The sequence below is a fragment of the Cydia strobilella genome, chromosome 12 (assembly GCF_947568885.1).
Source record: "Cydia strobilella chromosome 12, ilCydStro3.1, whole genome shotgun sequence".
NCBI lineage: Eukaryota > Metazoa > Arthropoda > Insecta > Lepidoptera > Tortricidae > Cydia > Cydia strobilella.
The window spans coordinates 12,027,040-12,048,570 of record NC_086052.1 but is presented as its reverse complement, the minus strand read 5'-3'; the positions used below and the strand labels follow the sequence as shown (position 1 = coordinate 12,048,570).

Genomic DNA, 21,531 nt, shown 5'->3' with positions numbered 1-21,531 from the left:
ATCGGTTGTTACTTGGGTTGCAGGTCGATGCTGTTCTCGTAGAAGGCCTTGAGTTCGTGCGGCGTGGTCGCCTGGAAGGGCGCTTTGCCCGTGAGGCACTGGTACACGATGGTGCCAAGACTCCACAAGTCCGCTTTAGCGTCGTATTTCAGCGACATAATCACTTCTGGCGCCTGTGGATTATGTTTCTACATTATTATCACTCTTAATCACATTACCTACTTTTATTTAAAACTAAGCGATGCCATTAAATGACTTCTTTTGACTGATTATATTCTACTTCCCACTAGCCACCAAATGCCTTCTCTCATTGTACAAGAATGATTGAGCTTTATTTCCCACACTAGCCCAATGCGTATTAAACTTAACAGACACTACTGAATTTCTTTATAAATGTAATCAAGCAAGTTTTCTAACGATGTTTACCTTCATCGCAGAGTAACTGGTAAACCTTAAATAGTAGATTGTCTCACAAGGGAGCAAAATTTAATGACATATTTTACGGCGAGGGCGTATATTGATTCAAGTGTTAACGCCCAAGGTGGAAATAATTTTGCTACCATGTGACACATATTGTTTTTCAAATCACCTACGAGGAAATTGTTATGTTCCAGTCATCGAAAATATTATTTAACCTAAAAAAATTGTATGAAAAAAAAGAAAAAAATCATGTCCTAGAACAGATAAGTGCCACTTTGATCCCTCCTAGCAGGGAAGAAAAAGCCCAGTATCGAATAGGTGATGTGAAAATAATATTTAAAATACATGACGAGGTAGGTAGCAAAAGCATTGAAATTACCATGTACATAGGTGACCCGCAGAGCGTGACCGCCATGTTGCCTTCTTCTAAGAACCTCGCGAAGCCGAAGTCGGCTGGAAAGTAATTTGATTAGTGAACGGAGATCGTATTGAGATAAAACTACAACCTACAATCAGTTACCTAAGGCTAAGTCTAGTATTAGTTGACAATGAAAGTCAGGCACTGAAAGAGATTGGCAATTATAAAAAAACATGTGACTGCTGACTATACTGAGCTATGTCCCAGTAGATAATTAATTAATTAGATAACGTATCTCAAGTATCGCGCTTAATTATATAAACTGAATGGTAATATTGATAAACTTGGTAGAATTGTTTTAAAAGGTCTGTGGATAATTTACAGGAAGGTCATTTCGCATGAAATGCAGAACGAATTATGAATTTTGTTTATCATAAATATGATAGCAAACAAGCGTACGCCCTCCTGATGGTTGACGAGAATTATGGCTAATGGTAACTTGCAAGTGGAGAGGTATCACATGCATGTTGCCGGCCCTGTTTTCACAGCAGCTGAGGGTTATTTTTATTTAATGTTTTGTTTAATTTGCTTAGTGTTTATTCTTGACACGTATCCAAATTGTTTATGTATGCTAAACTTATTAAACATAAGACTAATAAAAAAACGAATAAGAATTATAATGACAAGTTGTTACATAGTTATGCTTAAAATGGGATGCAATTACATACGTTAAGTAACACATAAGTGACGTGGCGAGATGCACGATAAATTCTTAGTTTTAGTAGTTAGGTTTTTGTTGGCAGTGCTGGCAGTGCTTTTAGTTTTTTGATAACTGGGCTACGTCAGACAAAATTTTAATTTAGATAGTGGTTGTCTACTTCGTATGAAAAGACGTTGGAAGCTTCATAGCTTCTAATCTTTTAAGTATTGACAATTGAATATATTTCACTTAATCAGGTTGCTAAGCTGATTAAGTTTTAAATAATTCTTAACAGGCGTCAACTCATTAATAATTAAAGGTGTCATTGTCACTGAATTGACTAATTTATCGCATACGATTATGACGCAGTATATTAAGTCGGTCCGTCCCAAAAATGTATCAGCTTACTGTGAGATGTAAGTCTGATTAATGTTTCTATCAACTTTGGTATTTACCTATATATATCACTATATGAATATGAATTATATCACAAATCCTCGTATTGTTAGGCCGGTAATATAATTTATTCTGTGGCTTCAGGTAGCAGTGCAAGAGGCCCGAGAGGTAGAGGTAGTGTAGATAGCGCATGGATGTGAGGAGCTGCAACAACTGAAACAACTGGACTTACTACTGTAGGTGGTGCCCTGGTCCTGGAATACTTACCAATTTTAAGAGTAATTTCGGAGGGATGTGGTGTGCGGGGCGGCGCAACGTTGTGTGTGAGAAGTATATTTTGAGGCTTGAGATCACGGTGCACGATGCCCTTGGCGTGGATGGCGCGCATGGCCTCGGCCAGCTGCCGTAGGAACAGCCGGATGGTGCCCTCGCTCAGCAGCCGGTTGGCCTGCAGGTAATCTGCCAGGTCGCCTCCGTTGCAATACTGCACAAAAACAACGTATACATGTTAGATCTAGTTACAGGAGATGCAAAAACTTAAAACATTATACAGTTACAATATATGTAACTAATAAGAATTTATACTTAATTAGATATACTGCGTATATCTAAGGTTTGCTTACCGAATAACCGTATCTTTGGCTTGTATTGAAAAACAAACTTGAGATTTTTCACTGTTTAGGGACCTTAATATTTAATTACGACTTGAACCTTTACCCAAAGGATCTAAACTATAAAATAAACACATTAATATATTTCTTTAATATCTTTAAACGTATGTATTTCTATTCAGCGTACGACTAAGGAGTCGTCTTGAATGGTTTTAGTTGAAATTTTCTGAGGTGATTTTTCGGTTTACCGTTAATTGGTTAAACAAATGGCATTATTTCTTTTACGCTCATGATTATAACTTATAACGACCCTGACCCTACGCGCAAACTATCAGATTTCATCGCACGAAAATTTCTCTAATGTCAAAAATACAGCTCGAGAACGGGTAGGTACCCTTAACTTTCATTTCACAATCAAATCGCATTGTTTGTTGGTAAGATCCTTAACCATGACGCCTAATCCCACAATAACAATACTTACTGATTTTTTAACATAGAAACTCAACCACTGACTTTTTTTTATGTTCACAACAACAAATATCTCTCATAAAGAAAATCATCGTAGGTACTAGGTAGTCTTGATGCCTTTAAGGCTAAGGCTAGTATAAACAGATATCTTTGATATACAATCCCATGGATCGCATTTCTGCCCGTTTCGGATGAATTGAAATATAAAACTCTTCAAATCACGAGCTGTGCATAACGTATGGCTTACAATCAGTTCTTGATGTAATAAAATGTGGTCAACTTTATGATAAATTACAACGATGCGACTAGAATAATAATATCTACTCAATTTACAAATAACTCAAGTCATTACGCGTAAACTTGCCAACTAAATAAGCAAAGTGTGATCATTATATGCGTGGCATTCGGACATTGTACATTGTTTAAATTAGCGTTTTCGAAAAGTGGTGTGAAGATAAATTTTTCCGATAATTGTGACCAATTTCTGATTCAGAATCGCTATCAGTTCCGCTGCAAATTCGTTTTGTAATACTTCTCGTAATTTCTTGCGTGTAGGTGATAAGCATACATAAACAGAACGGCGTAAAGCGCATCGGCTGGTGTGCGCGTGAGAGGAAAATTAGGATAAGGAAAGTACAGTCGCTATTCAGGAGCTTGTAACTAACGTTTGGCGGTGGTACCTGTATCAAGAGTCCGTCGTTTATGCGAAGGGCGAAACCGACTTAATACGACAAAACGTGATCGCGTTATTGAAAATTGATAGTCTTAGTTTTTAGTGTTTACGCAGGCGCGACGTTATCACACTTGATTCGCGATAAGCTTCGCGATGGTAGTGGTGCTCTTATCAGAGTGATAACAGTTATAAGTGTCAGTGAGTTATGCGCTGTTCTCGGAGGTACAGTACTGGTGGTGACAAAAATCAAAATTCAGCCGACGCCTCTAAGTGATTGTTCCAAGTGACCATGAAATTGAAATGTATTCACCTTTTGATCGTTGTTCTTGTTTCGTAAGTACCTAATTCTGCGGTTTCTTTTTACGTTTGTCGATTCGATAGATATTAATTGTAATAATGTGTTAAGAACATTAATTAAAATACTTAATTAAAATATTAATTTGTCTGAAAAAAAAATTGCCCACAAAAAAGAAGGTTTCAGACGTGAACAGTCATATAGGTACCAAACAAAGTATTGTACAATTTGGCACTGTTTTCTTTTATTGATATTTAATGAAACAAATACGAAATCAACGAAAAGATGAAATGACCTATGATTGTATTTTGTTTGGTGCAATAAAGGTTATATAAACGCAGTACCTTATTATATTATAATATCCGCAAACCAAACGGACGACCGGGGACATAGAACTTTTCTTTCACATTTGCCTTTTCGTGGCAGGAGTGAGAGAGATAGTGATCCCCGGTCCACATTTCGGTTTACGGCTACTATAGGCTGCATAATGCTATAATCTAGGTATGTAAACGTCAGAGTTATCTTATCCCTTACACAAAGTTATCAATTGATTATTAAGCGATGAAGGTATATTGATTTGAGGTATTTAATAACTTTAATAAGTTCCTTATTGCTTCGAAAACTAGGTAATAACAAGTACTTAAATTGAAATGCTTAAGGCGAAATAGGTTTAAAGGTGGTTCGCGTCGCATATACCTAGGTATAGGTACATAACTGTCTAGCACGAGATAGGCCACAACCACCTTGAGAAATGAGTCAAACTAAGCAGAATTCAGCTTAGATGTTTTACCAAATAACACGACGTAATTTATAGTTGTTTAAGATTTTCGAGATCAGTGTTCCAGTTACGCCCTTGTAGTTATCGCGATTTTTATCTGTCATAACAATTTCACCGGAGTTTGGTGCGACAAAAGTACGTTTAACACGTCGTAAAGTGTTAACCGACATTTACTTTCATTTCAGGTTCGGCGCTGTGGTGGCTCAAAATGAGGATGAATTACCAAATCCTTTAGAGAATGATAACCAGTTCCCGCCAGAGAATCACGTCGAGGGGGACGTGGTCGTCGAGGGCAGCGGTGACGGTACCATCGAGACTACCACAGACAGTAATAGCCCTGTCCTTGAAGCAATACAACCTACAAATCAGTTAGTCGAGGAAGCAAGCAAAGCCCCGGACAGCGAAATACCTTGCCCGGCACGCTGTTCGTGCATGACAGAAGGAGACGCATTCACAGTGGATTGTGCTGGATTTGATTTAACAGAATTTCCTTCCCCTATAGACGAAAAGACTACCGTGTTAAAACTACGCAATAATAAATTAACTGAAATCCCTAAAAGTATCTCCTCATTGAACAATTTAAAAGTACTTGATGCAGATAACAACTCTATCATGGAACTTAAATCTGGAGTGAGTATTACCTAACAAAGTATTACAATTGCACCTGAATTTGTGGTGGTTACAAGACTTACAAGGGGGCAAAGTGCTTGTTTAACCGCTCGTGCTAATATTGTCAATGTCGTCGAGCAAGCGAAAAATTCCACAATTGAACCGAGAGCGCAGCGAATGGTTCAAAAAGAGGAATCTTAAGCGTTGCGAGAGTTTCAAGGCACGAGGGTTAAATAAATTTTGCCCCCGAGTGAAACACAAAATTTTTCATGGCAACAATGCGAGGACTGTAAAATATCATACTAAATCAAACCAAATCAAATCTAAATGAACGTTATTCATCCAAAAGTCAATTCAATGGAACTTTCTCATCAGTTTTTGAACAATCAAGAGAGCCTTTACCAGCTGGTGCTGGTACTGCTAGTGTGGTGAAAATATCATAATTAACTCGATTTTCATCTGTTTCCAGTCAATAAGCGAGCTCCCTAATTTAACAGTTCTGAAACTAGCAAACAATCGTTTGATAGAATATCCGAGCGACCTCAGGAACAGTTTGCTACTCAACAAGTTAGAGGAGTTGGATTTGGGTGGCAACGACATAAGAACGGTAATATTTTATTTTTGAAATGCTTTTTTAAGGAGAGCGGTGTGGGTGAGGCAGTGTTTAATTTATTTGTATACTCTACAATTCTACACTTTATTACAAAATTAATAAGCCCGTAAATGTGCATCATGTGGACTTACTCTAGGAGTCTAGAAATATTTCAATATTGCTTTCGGGGCGATATAAAAGTTTCAAATAGGTTAGCAGACCTAGCTGCATTCATTTAAGTATTTATTTTATGCCACGGCGTATATAAGGAGCGTGAAGCTTTTAATCGGTTTTACTCCCCCACCAAGAACTTCGCACTTTTAAATTGTATAGTACCTAATACCCAGAGAGCGAAACTTTGGTGCCGATGACAGACGTATGACGTCAAGCTAAAGTAATACCTAATTATGCTTTACCGAACTTGCCGATCAATTTTCCAGATGAAGGTCAAGGAAAAAGGAAACGACAATATACTTTATTGAAGTTATAAATTCTAGAACATTTATAACTTCAATTATTTGACACCTTCAGTGCGGCAATTATAGTCTGCATCTTCTCAAATGTTTTTTTCGCCAAAGACCCTAATCTGTTAAACAAATGCCTTTGTTCCTTTTGTGTGTGCGCGTGCCCATTGTTGGTGAGCGCGTGACCATTGTGTATCAGCAAGTGGCATGCGCTCAAAAACAATGGCCACGCGCTCACTAACAATGGGCATGGTGCACACTGAAAAGGAACAAAGTTTGTTTAACAGATTAGGGCCTTTGGCGAAAAAATCAATTGAGAAGATGCAGACTATAAGTAACCTGTAGTTAACCATACTTGTATAGGGTTGTTAGGAAAGTGTTAAATTAACTCAAAAATATACAAAGTTATTGCCCTGTTATGGCACTTATATAAAGGCACTAACGCGGAAGATAAGAAGAACGAATGGGTTATTGCGCAAAAAAAAACTTAATTTATAACGGACATAGCATAACAAACAGCTTAATGGACCAATAATACAAAACGCTAATATTATGGGCGCGTCAATTTTTTTCCAAAGTACCGTAAAATCAGGTAACTATAGTCCTATAATACAACTAAAGCTTATCCCAGAAAAAAATTACGCATGTTAATTTTCACAAAATCTTATACAACACTTAAAACCGGCCAAGTGAGAGTCGGACTCGTGCACCGAGGGTTCCGTACTTTTTAGTATTTGTTGTTATAGCGGCAACAGAAATACATCATCTGTGAAAATTTCAACTGTCTAGCTATCACGGTTCATGAGATACAGCCTGGTGACAGACAGACAGACAGACGGACAGCGGAGTCTTAGTAATAGGGTACCGTTTTACCCTTAGGGTACGGAACCCTAATAACTTTTTTTTAATGGTAAATTCTTGTTAGAAATTTAATAAACAACACGTATGTACGCATGTTTGTAGTTTTTGACTTTATACATCCAGAAATTTCGTATTTTTGTTGTATTGCCTACCATCAGGTTTTGTACATAGGACTCTATTATTAATTTTTAAGCGTTTTTAGGGTTTATATGGCGTTAGTTTTATGTTTTAAGAGCTTCTGCTTAATACGAGCCTATTATTTTTCAATGGATCGTAATTCAGAGCAGTTGGGAGGAATACGGTGTTTTTACTGTTTTTCCACAAGTTCGATATTGTTGACATAGTACTACTTTATATCGCTTTCTTGGATAATGGTATACGTGGCCTAACTAGGCCAAGACAGAAAGGGATTGTTGTGGTGATCTATGAATGGTAACAACGGTTTTTCAAACACTCGGTTTAGTATATGTCGCCAGTTACAGATCCGTTAACAAAATTTTAAGTACTACATTTGCCACATAAACAGATCACCTGCCATACGAGAACCTTCTTCGAAAATTTATTCATTTTAATTATCTTATACTCGTTACAAGCGATTTTTCTATCAGTTCCGGAACAAAAATGCTGACTGGGTAGCGATTTGAAGTCACTTTTGCGGTATTTTTCATCATCCATTATATTACAACACAGGATCTTTTTGTACTAATTGTTGAATAGTTTTCTAGATGTGGTTTCCACTTCAGTTTACTATTTTATATTTTTGTTAGGTACTTTAGTTTGTATGCAAAGATATTGATTGAAAGAGTAGTGAAAGAAACCGATGAGAAAGTATGGGATGCACAAGCGGGATTCCTAAAGGGTATGGGATGTACGGATCAAGTCTTTTCCTTGCGATGCATAGCCGAAAAGTATTTGGCCAAAGGTAAGAAGGTCTATTGTGCTTTCGTGGATTTGGAAAAGGCTTATGACAGAGTGGTAAGGAATGAACTTTGGTCGGTACTGTCGGTGTATGGATTGAGCGGCCGTCTCATTCAGGCACTGAAATCGCTCTATGAGGATTCCAGTGTTTGTGTGAGAGTAAACGGGTCGTACACTGAGTGGTTTAGCATTGAAAAGGGTGTTAGGCAGGGATGTGTAGCGTCACCGTGGCTGTTTAATCTGTTCATGGACAGTAGTTTGCATGATTTGAGAAATGATGAATGTGGGCTGAGAATGAGTGGGTTACCCGTCAAATGTCTTCTTTACGCTGATGACCTGGTATTGCTAGCGTCATCGGGTGAAGAGTTGCAGGAGATGGTAACTAGAATGCATGGATCTTTTGAAAGGAAAGGAATGAAAATAAATGTAAGTAAGACGAAAGTTATGGTATTTGAAAAGGAGGAATATATGACAAACTGTGAAATTTTGATTGGTCAAGAAAGAGTAGAACAAGTGAAAGAGTTTGTGTATCTGGGAACATTATTCACTAGGGACGGTAAGCATGATAAAGATATTGAAAGGAGAGTGAGTGCTGGAAATCGCATGAATGGGGCACTTAACGCTTTTATGAGCAGCCAGAAGGTGTCGCAAAAGGCACGGTTGGCTGTGCATAGAGGGGTGCTGGTGCCTACACTTATGTATGGTAGCGAAAGTTGGGTATGGCAGAAGAGGCATCAGAGCTAAGTGAATGCAGTGGAAATGAGAGCGTTGAGAAGTGTGTGTGGTGTGAGATTACAAGATAGAATTAGGAACAGTGTGATAAGGGAAAAGTGTGGACTGAGCGAAGATGTAGTGACAAAAATTGAGAAAGGTATGTTGAGATGGTTTGGACACGTGGAAAGAATAAGTGAAGGAAGACTAACAAAGAGAGTGTATAAGGGAGAGGTAGAAACGGGAGTTGGAAGGGGCAGACCTCGGCGGACTTTCTCTGATCAGATCGGGGAAATCCTGAAGAAAGGCCAGGTCAAGAGCACCCTAAACCGGCGAGCGTGTATGAGGAATGTTATGAAAGTGAAGGAAGCGAAAGAGGTATGTCAGGATCGTAGCAAGTGGAAATCCGTGGTCTCTGCCTACCCCTCCGGGAAATAGGCGTGATTATATGTATGTATGTATGTATGTACTTTAGTTTGTTTGTAGGTCTTTATAGAAATATTTTTTTAAAGACTTTCCACTGTCGATATGGACGTTTTGCACTTTTGGCTAAAAATAGTACAGACAGGCGCTTTTTGCAACGCAGCTACGATGTTCTTCTCTATATTCTTATTAAAAATCCGGGCTTATGACCATTTCCAGTCCGCCATCTTCTACCATCAGTTTCTTAGCATTGTTTAAACAGCCTTTGGTCTTACTGAATAGATTAACTTCACTGCTAGTTTTTCGTGGAAATGCCTCGATTTTGTAAGTGTTTGTACAACATTTTTTCATGTAGTCTTTGCTGTGATGGCGATATCTTCGAAAATGTAAACAAAAGAGATTTATTTCTATAAAGAATAAGAAAAAACCGGACAAGTGCGAGTCAGACTCGCCCGCCGAGGGTTCCGTACTTTTTATTATTTGTTGTTATAGCGGCGACAGAAATACATCATCTGTGAAAATTTCAACTTGATGAGATACAGCCTGGTGACAGACAGACAGACGGACAGAGGAGTCTTAGTAATAGGGTCCCGTTTTTAACCTTTGGGTATGGAACCCTACAAAAGGTATTTTTTTACATATAACAGTCTCCTTAAGCCTTTTGGTCAGAAGTCTGATGTGCAACCTCGGTCAAGCTTTATGGTCCAATTTTTAACGTTGTTTATCAACGAGCCTTTTAGATTTGTACTCGTTACATTTATTTTGTTGCCTAGATATACTAATGCTTTTTCTATATTAGATACTCATTATAATTTGAAAAATATCTATACATATTTTACTGGAACTTGAACTTGGACCATAGTTGTAAGTTGTGGACTAGTTACCTGATTTTACGGTATTTGTTTTTTGTAATTTTTATTGCTTGTAAAAAAAAAACATGTAAAAGTGGCCCTGTGGCCTATTTTTACTGAATAAATGTTTGATGTATTACAAAATGATTATTGTAAATGTTTATTAATCAGATTCCTTTTTTTTTCAGGTGCTAAACGCAGACACGTTTTCCAATTTCGAATCTCTCCGTACATTGACCCTTGCCACCAGTACTGTAGAACTGAAGGAAGATATTTGCAACAAGCTAAAAAACTCTTTAGTAACCATATGCACCAGTTCATGCGGATCGGACATGTACGAATGTGACACAGATAAACCTATAAATAACGAGGACGAATTTCTTTTAGAATCGGAAGCTAAGTTACCTGGAACTCTGATAGATCCTGAAATGCCTAAGGAAACCCATGACACTGATGTCGATTCAAGTACTGAGGAAACTCCAGCGGAAGTGCAGTCATCCAATGATAAAGCAAATAGCGAAAGCGGATCATTTGTTAACAACTTTTCCTTGCGTGTAGCTGCAGACAATATACCGTCAGAAGGCGAAACTGTGCCTTCAGATAAACCCGTAAGCGATACTCATCAAGATGCTACTGCGGCTGACGCCAACGTAAAGGTTGGAGCAACCACATCTGACACTAAAACCGGAGGAGTGGACAAAAGCGTAATCGGCATTATCGTAGCTGCCATGGTGGTAGTAGTAGCAGGAGTAACCATAAAGAAGAACTGGAGTTCAATCAAGAAACGGTTTAGCTCGTCTCCGAGGCCAGCGAACGAGAGAGTCGCAAATGGAACAGCGCCCGAGGAAGTCCCACTGCAGGACAACAAGTCACCCGTCTGAATCAATTTATGTTGGCATTTACATTTTACTTGTAATTTAAAGCCTTACTTAAATTTGTGACGAAACGTATGCGTGCATGTGGCATTTGACATAAACTTTCGGTTTTGTGACGATGGCTAACGGTACATTAAATAAAAATGTCCAAAGCATAATTGTACAGTTTTGTTATTGTATATGAACAGTTTCGATCTGAATGTTGTAGAGCACTATTTATTCACGAAAAGTTAATAAGGGTGCAAATAGATTAAGTGTTGTTAGAGATACGTCTTTTATGTACATAAAGATATTATTGTTTCATTATACTTTATGTATTCTGTTATGACAAAATGTGTTTTATAATATATGTATTCAGTTTTTACCACCTGTACTCTGCACTTTTGTTTTATTTGTTATAAATATTGTTGGGTTATTACCGGGTTGATGATGAAAACTATACTTGTACCAATATTTTAACTTTATTCGTTTGTTACAAACATAATAACAACCAATTTACAATAAATATTCCAAGACGTCTTCACTATAACTTGTCCGTACTCGAACTAGCCACTTGTCACTGCATACCCGCCTTTTTATAACAATTCCAAATGGCGGGAACCAGTGACAAGTAAGAGTAAATTGATACTCTTTTATAAGCTAATCATAAAAAAGCTATTAATAAGGTATGCAGTACTGATAATTCCGCTATTTGACGCTAAATGTCGACAACGAAAATAATAGTCTTTTTGGTAACAAAACGGATGTATGGTGTGAGCACTCTATGTCTACTTAATTCTCTTTGCTATAATGTAAACATGTTTCCCATATACTGATGTTAATGCGCATTTGTTGTTGCTCTACTACGAAACGAATAAGTATGTATAGGTATCAACAAAATGGACAAACATGTTATTCCAAAATCGTACTTTCGCGTATCTTTGGAATGAAAACTGTCACGATTGATTACCAATGGGTGTCAGAGTAAAGGGTGTACCGGTGTCCGCTACGGGCCTACGGGCGGATATGCACCTCAGCGCTCACCTGACCTACAATACAAGAACTAACCCACGAGATGCCGTTACCCGGTTCTGCACGATAACCTCCATTTCACAACAAACGCTACAGGCGACTCCAATTGTCAGTGTATCTTTCTTATCTCAAGAGTATTTTCATTTTACGTTGAATATAAACGGCGGGTCGTTGACACGAGCAGTCGAGCACAGAGGTCTCCGCCCCGTGTACTAAAAACTGCGCAATTTCAATACACATCACTGCATACAGTATAGTTCAGTTCAGTGTACCTACGCGTCCGCCGAGCCGCCTTTTGATCAACGTCACGTGTGCTCAAGTGCACTGCTCTCGTTTCGTATACGTATTACAATTTACGAAGCTTTTGGAACGCTACGCTACATAAAGATAGATGACTACGCTGGCCAGTTGCATTTGGGGCACAGGGTTGCGAATATTCGGTACCAATCTTGACGGGTAAGATAGTACGCTGTCTTATACTTAAAGCGGATCAGAACCATTCTGAAATACGATGAAATAATCATTATTGTGTGTAATTTATACAATAAATGGGTTTGTACCAATTGTACCATATATAGAAAATAAATATTATATTCTGATCGATATCGATACCGCAACGGAATCGCAGAAGCAGAATGTGCTGACTTAATAGTTTAATAATGTGAACTAGTCGATACTGTTACTAGTACTAGGGCAGATAGCGTCAAGTTGTCTAACAGCAAGTTTTTATTGGCAGTAAACAAAGAAAATACAGTAATCGAGTTGCAACCTGAATTCAATTATAGTTTCTTAAGACGATGTGATTCATTCCTTTCAAGTCGAGTCGAAGTGTTCCGGGTAGCATTTAGCGCTTCCATATTTGTAGAACTGGGAATTTCATATACCTATAGATTTTAAGGAAAAAGGTGATTAGATACGATAGAACCTTTCGTAATTTTGGGAGGCCTTAATAGAATTCTATTAACGTTAGACAAGATATCAGGAACAAACACAAGGCTACAAGATAACAAAAATGGCAAGATTTTCGATCGCTGCATTGCCTCGTAATGTTGATAGAGAAACCAAGTATTCGACAAGTTCACGCACGAGGTAGTAATTTAAAATGATGAGATCATTGGCTGGATTAGATAGGTAGAAAGCCGCGGTTTCCGGTGGGTATGTACCTGCATCACTTTCCACCAGCCGCGCTATCAAGCCGCCTCGCCTGGTGTAGAGAAACTTGATGCAATCTTGTAACCATTTGTCTACCGGGCAGTGCAATATCATGGGATAGGACAACAAGGCATACCTACTTATACATATACAATTTTCATAATTAATGTCGTACATTTCAAGAGACCGTACTGACCGTAGGTATAGGTACAGTCGGTGCCCTAACATAGGTAAGTGTCCACTTTTCGATAGAGCTAGTATGGCGACGTGGGTACTTACTACATACTTATGTTGGTGCACTTACTGTACATAGATGTGAAAAGTGGTTGTAAGTTCAAACTATTCTAGATCAAATTATTGGACTTCAAAATTATCAAAAATAGTCACGGATCTTACAATACTATGTTTCAGATCTCTGTCTCAGCACACAGCATACAAAATAGCTACTTAAGTATACCTATTGACTACAAAATTATTAAAACGAACACCTATTTTATTAGTTCCGGAATAAATATTTATTTACATGTAAAGTAATGAGACTCAACGCACTTCATTATGAGAAAAGTGAGATTAAATATTCTGATAACCGACACGGTACTGTTACATGCATAACTAAAGTAGGTACTGCAGCGTTTTCAATTTACATAATCATGGAATGGAATGATGGAGTGGAAGTGTGAACGCTTTGCTTTGTGTCTACGCGAAAAGCCGCCTCATTGCAGATCTTGCATGTGTGGTTGGCTGGTTGCAAGTTATTAAACGTTCGCAGTTTAAATTATTTTCTAGTATTACAAAAGTGTGCCCTTGTTAACCGCATTTACTTAGCGGGATAATCTCAGGCGAACTATGGGTGTGTTGTGTGATCTACCACTAAGGACAATTGTTAGGAATCTCAGGATCAACTTAATACTAGGAACGAGCTTACAATTCGTGCAATTGTAATAAAATTTGAATCAAGTAGCTTTCGCTGTGCGTTAGGATTGTGACAGATAAGACAAATCCATACTATAATATTATAAATGCGAAAGTGTGTCTGTCTGTTTGTCTGTCTGTTTACCTCTTCACGCTTAAACCGCTGAACCGATTTAGTTAAAATTTGGTATAGGTAGAGATTGAGTCCCGGGGAAGGACATATAATAGGGTAGTTTTTATCCCAGCAGTCATCCTTTAAGGGGGCGAAAAGGGGGGGGGGAGGTGTACATTTGTATGGGGAATCGATAAAAAGCAGATTGGATAAAAAAATAAGCTACCCAAACGAAGAATCCACGCAGACGAAGTCGCGGGCAAAAGCTAGTACACAATAAGGTAGAGTTGTGATTGCGTGTAAAAAAATATTTTTTCCTACTTTTACATTCAAATGGCTGCGATACAACATCGGAGCAGGCAGAAGCCACAATATGTATGTATATGAACCTGATGCGACCCCAAGGCCCGGCCACGTGTGAGATGTACCGCTCGAGTCGACAGCGCGCTGTATAAGTGTATATTTATTAATACGACCACGAGGTCACTACCTGACTGCTGTGTGCTATGGTGTGCTGATGGTGTCGGACGACACAGGCCGAATAATTTCATTACTAATATAAATATAGTATATATTATGTCGCAGTCGCAGGCATTTTGTGAGAATCCGCCGGTTACAAACGGCGCCGTCATAAACGCGAAGCGGTTTGCAAATTTCCTAAGGCAATTTGTTAGGCGCTTAATCTGAAGCTACCTAACAAACTAACAAACTAACGGTCCCGGTCTGTAGCATCACTCAAAGTTAATCTGAAAAAGCTTTGGCTTTCCCACGAACTGTGATTTGGTTGAGTGCTAATATATATATATATTATTTATATATTATATATATATATATATTTATTTAATATTTATTTAGTACTATATATTTATGTATGCTAGTACATATTTATTTTATTGCATAATGCAATTGATGTATTTTAGTTATTCGTAGACGTTAATATTGTAGTTTTCCTTCTTAAATATTATTGTACGTTCTGTAAGTTTGTCTATCTATCTAATTCGAATTTTCCACTCATTTACTCTAAGGTTAGCTGGAAGAAATCCCTTATAGGGATAAGCTCGCCTTTGTACCTAAATTTATATGAATTTCATGTTATCAATTTTTGTTTTGTACAATAAAGTGATTTACTACTACTACTACTACAAACTTAACCTAGTTTCAAATGCCCGAAGGGCAAATCGCCCAGAAAGGGGAGCCCTGCGAAGCGGGGCTCCGTCTAGTTAATTTGTGAAGAAAATGTTTCTTGAAAAGAAACAAACCGACGAACTCCAGATTAGATGGGCTCCCCAGCGTTTTTCATAGTTTTGATGTGCACGCGTGGTAAATTAAAGAACTAATTCGACCAAAATGCCGCGGCAAAATGCAAACGGCGCCGTTAAGGACATAATAAGGTATTTTACATAATAACTTCTTACAAATTGCCTTGCCCGTTTGTAAACGGCGGATTCTTACAAAATGCCTGCGACATATATACCATACCATATCACATACGAATATTGGGTGACAACCGGTAGGTTAAAAAATCGTAATAACAAAAGGAAGACAGGTTGGGTGGGAATTTCCATAGTTCCATATACATTCCATTTCATTGCTCTATATTGTATGAAAGTTTTCTAACGGGTCAAATCAATTATTTTTCATAGAACATCAATATAATGAAGCATACACAAAAGAACATTGGCAAATGAAGCTATCTAGTACGAAGATGACAACCCGGTAATGTCCCCGTTTTCTAATTCGATTTGTTTACATGAGTTGGATGTTTTGGCTTACTACTAATTAACATTTAAATAGCCGAATTATTTTCTTTTTTTCTCATATTTTACATAACTTGTGACTGGACTACATCTTCTACCTAGCGTTATCCCGCTTTGCCAGGGTCCGCTTTCCTGCTTGCCTTTCTCCACTGTGACTGGACTACATCTTTTAGATTATTTTTTAGAAGGACAAAACTGTAGCTGTAAAAACTGGGTCAATTGGTATAAAATTGTTCTCTGATATTTAGTTAATATGCCTTAAATACGTTCCGTTGGTCCGAGAGGGATATAATGTCAAAGTTGAGCGCAGTAATTGGCAGGGCACACGTGCTAGTAACCAAACCGTGAGGTAAGACTGAGACAGTCGCGCTCGGGCTTGCATCATTCGACCACGCCTCATCATTGGCTGACTATCGAAGAGCTTTGTCATAGACATTTGCGGTTTAAATGTTAACAGAAATAGAAACGCGTGGGCTTCAGTCCAAGATACTTTAATAACTTTGTTTAATAACTCTTGAAAAAATAGATAGATAGATAAGAACTTTATTGCAAAACATTATCGTGACAAAATCTTCCATGAACATTTGGATGTAAAGCGCAAAAACTGTTTTGTGTAGGTACTGAAGTTCTTCTTAATTAAAAACAATTTAGACGAGATCTGACGAGCTATACAGAGTCATGACGAAACTGACAGCATTAACAAAAAAAGTCATGGTCGACAGAAGCCATGACGACTGTCCCGCGTTCCTCGCCCGAAAGCAACTCGTGCCAATGAACTTGTTGGCTTTGTGCGCCGTACCTATTGCGACTTGCGAGGCACCGGCCTGGCTATGCCTCTTCTTTTCGCGGTACAAAAACTAAACATTCACATTATAATTACGTACTTCTAAAACTAAAACGTCATTAGCACCAGTCGTATAATTTGGGTTCGTGTGCTTACCCTTGGCGAGAGCTATTAATATAATTCGTTGTTGTGCTACCTCGTTAGACCTGAGCGAATAAAAATAATTGAATTCGACCACGAACGGGTAAAGTAAAGCTAAATATAACTGAAGTTTGTGCGTGTCTCGCGCGGAAAGCTGTATTAAGGAAGGCGTCTATATAAAGATCTTTCATGTTCTCAAGAATTTTTATCATCGAATTTGAAATAGCATAAATAAAAAGATTATATATAGTTATATTGAAAACAAATAGGACGAAGATAAGGGCTGATTATCAGGAAGCTGTTGTTTTGTAGATATGTATTGGAAAGCAAATAAACAATGACTTGTTTTTGTTTTGAAAGCACGTAAGAGAAATTGACGCAATACTTTAATCTCGTGGCAGCTTGTAGGTGTCGTTGCGCAATTACCTGGCATAAACATTATATTACTACGTATATAGTAGTTGCGCATGCAGATTATTATTATTATTTATGGCCACGTGGAGTCGCGGTACGCACCAGACACCGCGACGCGACCTAATATTGCTCCACCGATGTAGGGTTCGGACACAATATATAGACAATGGCTTTATTATTTTAATAATATAACCTATCAACAAGCACGTAGAATTTAGAAATGCACTTTCGACGATTAAATCTCGGGTGCAATGACTACTTGACTAATCTAGGCTTGCCGTGCCCCTGCTCTTATAGCTATCACTTGTTTTTGCGACCCGTTGTTTAAAAATAGGATCAGGCACGCTATATAAATCTGTTCTGGTTTCATAAATAAACAACAGACTAAGAAATGAAACATTTCGCTTCTAGGACAATCAGCGGTCAGCTTATCACTGAGGTCTAAGTTGTCAAAAGTCATTAGAAAAAGCCTCGGAACGGAAAAGCTGATAATAACTTTATTGTTTAAGATGTAAGTGATCTAAGATTAAATATTATTGTTCGATTTCCAACTTCCAAGAAACAGACTATAAAATAATGCAATAAGATTTAAGTAAATATGAACGATATTGTCAAGTATTTGTAACTGAAGCGACTATATCGGACCGACCAGTGACCAGTGAGTGACCAGCTAGTAACAAGATCATACAAACATTGTTGCTATATTGTAATTTGTTGCCGTAATAATGATGACAAAAAGCTGAAAGTACTCGATAGGGGCCGAAAGTTTTGGAGTAATAAATGATAGAGGTTAGTAGGCCACGTTGTATGACTAGATTCTCCTCGATTTCATTTACACATTCAGATGTGTCATGTGTCATATCACTATCGTCATATTATATGTCTACAATATGCTGTGTTCCGTCGATGAGATAAGGGCAGTCTGCTCTCTTATCGTTAGGCAAAACTTTACCTTGATATACATATTATTCCAGGTTGTCTGGAAGAGATCGCCTTTTAGCGATAAGACCGCCTGTTGTTACCTGGTTCTATTTTTCTTTAAAATTCCTTTGTAGTTTTACATTATGTAAAATGTATAATTATTGGTGCAATAAAAAATATTTATTTTACTTATCTACTTACTTACATAGCATTATCCAAAATATCCACAGAAATGCCTATGAAGGCGATGATTCAAATTCAAATCAAAGAAATTAAAATAGTAGTTATGCAAACTATTGAAATATTCATAAGGTTAAATGAATAATGGTATACATTTTGAAGTAGACACCGCGTGAAATGGAGCCACGTTTAAGCGGCTTAAGTTTATTGGTGCGGTCGTCGTCCCCTTGACCTATTAGGCACAGCATTAAACATAGTAACTGCGCAGTAGAAGCAATCACAGTTCGCATGGAAGCTTCCCGTCTGTGACGTCTGTCTGGTAGGTACATTACATTTAGTGAGCAAATCTGCGATTAAAAGGATCAAGTGTCCACGCGATGGGCCACCGCACCACACCGGCGCACACGCACAATCGGCGTGCGACCTTGCTGCGGATCCGCATACGCTACACGCGCTGTGAACACGCGGAAGACTATTATTACGTCGCGGTGATGATAAAATGAGAGCTCTGTGCTTAATATTATATTTACAAATATGACCGCGACGTAATTTGCCAATTATGATCGTATAGTCTGTTTTAGTTCCTAAACTCAATAAAGTTTAGTCGAATGTTTACAAAAGTTGAAGAGACGTTTTAGATTTTTATGTTACATACTTGGCAGATTTTTGTATTAGGCCAGGAAATGAATGCTCAAAAAAAGTTGTAGAGCTTGGAACACAATTTTTGACTTCGTAACTTTCTTGGGACTAGTTAGGAGAGGTGAACATATAAAAAGTCCCCGGCCGCAATGTGGGACGAAATTCGGCTCTCATTGACATAGAAACAGAAATCGTTATTTTTATGTTTTTTGATTGAAATAGGTATAGACCAGCATTGTTAATGTAACTTATGAATTTTATACGATTACGATTTAAAAAAATGTATTCAGAGCCATTTGAAATTGTAAATTTATGTAATCGAGCGCTACCCATTTCCCGAATGCACTATTAGGTTCGAAGCGTAAAGCTAATTAATTATATAATAAACTGTAGTTCATCTGGAGAACTGGGTCACTGTTTATATTAATTCAAGTGTAAACAATAACAATAAATGATAATAGCGGCAGTTATTCACAACAGTCCTGATTTAACGGCCACTAGACAAGAGCGTGCAGGGTCGAAGCATACAAGATATAATTAGAGAGCATACTTAGTTTGTTACTGATATTAAATTTACTGGTGCATTATGTGTTGTAGCGCGCCTGGCCGCACTAAATCAATGTTCTGCAGGGTTATAAATGTACAATCACCGATCCTCGCCTAAGTTTGCATCGCTGATTTATGGGTAACACGGTAATTTAGTATCTGTACGTTTCTATTGTACGTCCGCATTGCACCTATACAGACATTGCAACACACTGATATATACTTAAGACTAGGCTATTAAAGTACTACATAGTCTACATATTACTTAGTTAGGCAATCTGTAAGAAATGGTTCTGATCGTAAACGCTGACTGAACATTAGGATGTAGGTACTCGGTAATCTTACTAAATCAATTTTGAGCGAGTCAAGTTTAGAAGTTAAACATATTAAACGTTTAATAATATTACACAGGCGTTTGCTGATATTGTAATGTTTGAATTAACCACGGTTCGACTTCGTCAGACAGAACGGAAGTTATTTTTAAGATTCTGTTCACAGTCACTTTCCCAGGGTATAGTTTACAAACTCTGGTAGTTCGTTGTAAACACAATCAACGGGACACCTGCGCAGAGGTCACTACAAATCATTACTTGAAGTAATCCATAACAAAGGGAACATAAAGACCTTGCGAGAAAAACCCAGACCCGTTTTTATATATTACTACAATTTATAGTTATGTTCACGTGTAACGTTTTACGTTATGATTAGCGTTTCAAGTCTGCATACTGTCTTGCCATTATCAGCAACAGCAAAACAGAACTATTGATTAAGTTGTACGGTTTGCACTGCTTGCAGTCACTGCATTCTGCATCGGCACGCCCTACAGCTCTGACGGCTTATTTAACGGTAGCGTGGGTTAATGCAGCTTCTATTTCCCTAAGATTTAAGTCAATCTTGATACGAAAACTGTAATTAGCGTTTAGATAAATTGACGGGCGTTTTTAAAGAATTACAATTGATAAAACGTTCATTACAGGACTACAACTTACCTCCATGACGACATACACATAAGCGGGGCTGTCCATGCAATCGTGCATGGCCACGAGGTTTGTATGGTGCAGTGCTGTGAGCTCTCGTAGGATTTTGATCTCCTTCACGAGAATCTCTGAAGCCTTTTGAATTCCTTTCTTCGTTACCACCTTTACGGCCACTGATTGCGATGGGTTCTAAAACAAACAAAAAACGTCATCAATTGCTGCTTGGTAAACTTGAACAAAATAAGTTTTGAATAGAATACCTTATTCACATAGACTGTATGTATTAATCAAGTTTCTTTGGTGTTTTACGTGTGAGTGAGAGTAACTCTCTCTCCCGACCTCGTGTATTGTTAGCAAAATAAGTAGGTACACTGAATACGAGGTGCAAAATGCAATGCTTCTGTTTTCCTTACACGAAGAGATAATACTATTACTTATTCTGTGGCGAAGAGAACAACACCACAGTCTATATACAGTAACTTTGTCGCCTGTTCATACGGGGTTCATTTGCGTCAAATCCGGTAGTTCTGATTTTTTGCAGACTAGTTTATGATGTTGGCCCAATGAATAATCCAAGTTTGAGACCTCGAGCGCCGAACGCAAGTATTGCCAAAAATAAAAAATAAACTCGAAAATTTCAGTTTTTTTTTTATATTTGGGCGATTATAACCCTAAAGGACTAGTTTTTGATAGGACCGTCTCAGCAAGTCGTTTTTAAAGTAGACAAAATTTGCTACAATACGAGACCCTACTGTGTTCTTGTGCAGTGTTGGCATTTACGCAAACATCAAAGGCGTCGGTCCACTGACTTTTTACACTGTGAAAACACTGTACTTATCCAGTCTTACATACCCGATGTCGCTTCATTGAGGCGGAATTCAGCTTTGCATAAAAGGTAAGATTAGAAATTAGTAGGATAAGGTAGCATAGCGATAGGCACGTTGTCTTTGTAAAGTGATAACCCGAGTGCACAGAGCGTTGC

The 21,531-nt window shown here is 38.0% G+C and overlaps 2 protein-coding genes across 2 annotated transcripts in view; one reads left to right on the top strand and one right to left on the bottom strand.

Moving 5' to 3' along the window:
- Nucleotides 1-21,531, bottom strand: part of LOC134746204 (serine/threonine-protein kinase unc-51) — a 54,422-nt gene that overhangs the window by 26,165 nt on the left and 6,726 nt on the right. Inside the window, exons 2-5 of the mRNA XM_063680530.1 lie at nt 20,562-20,738; nt 2,142-2,358; nt 800-873; nt 13-173 (exon numbers count right to left, since the gene is read on the bottom strand). Coding sequence (XP_063536600.1) covers nt 13-173; nt 800-873; nt 2,142-2,358; nt 20,562-20,738 — 629 coding nt within the window. The remainder of the gene's footprint in view (nt 1-12; nt 174-799; nt 874-2,141; nt 2,359-20,561; nt 20,739-21,531) is intronic.
- LOC134746190 (uncharacterized) lies at nt 3,818-11,373 on the top strand. The gene is made up of 4 exons (XM_063680516.1): nt 3,818-3,959; nt 4,885-5,329; nt 5,778-5,915; nt 10,317-11,373. Exons 1-4 carry the CDS (start codon nt 3,916-3,918, stop codon nt 11,007-11,009), a joined length of 1,320 nt encoding a protein of 439 aa, XP_063536586.1. The 5' UTR covers nt 3,818-3,915; the 3' UTR covers nt 11,010-11,373.

Coding starts and splice junctions, on each gene's coding strand:
- LOC134746190 (XM_063680516.1), top strand. CDS start 3,916: ATGAAATTGAAATGTATTCACCTTTTGATCGTTGTTCTTGTTTC. Junction 3,960..4,884: donor TTGATCGTTGTTCTTGTTTC/GTAAGTACCTAA, acceptor CTTTCATTTCAG/GTTCGGCGCTGTGGTGGCTC. Junction 5,916..10,316: donor GTGGCAACGACATAAGAACG/GTAATATTTTAT, acceptor TTTTTTTTTCAG/GTGCTAAACGCAGACACGTT.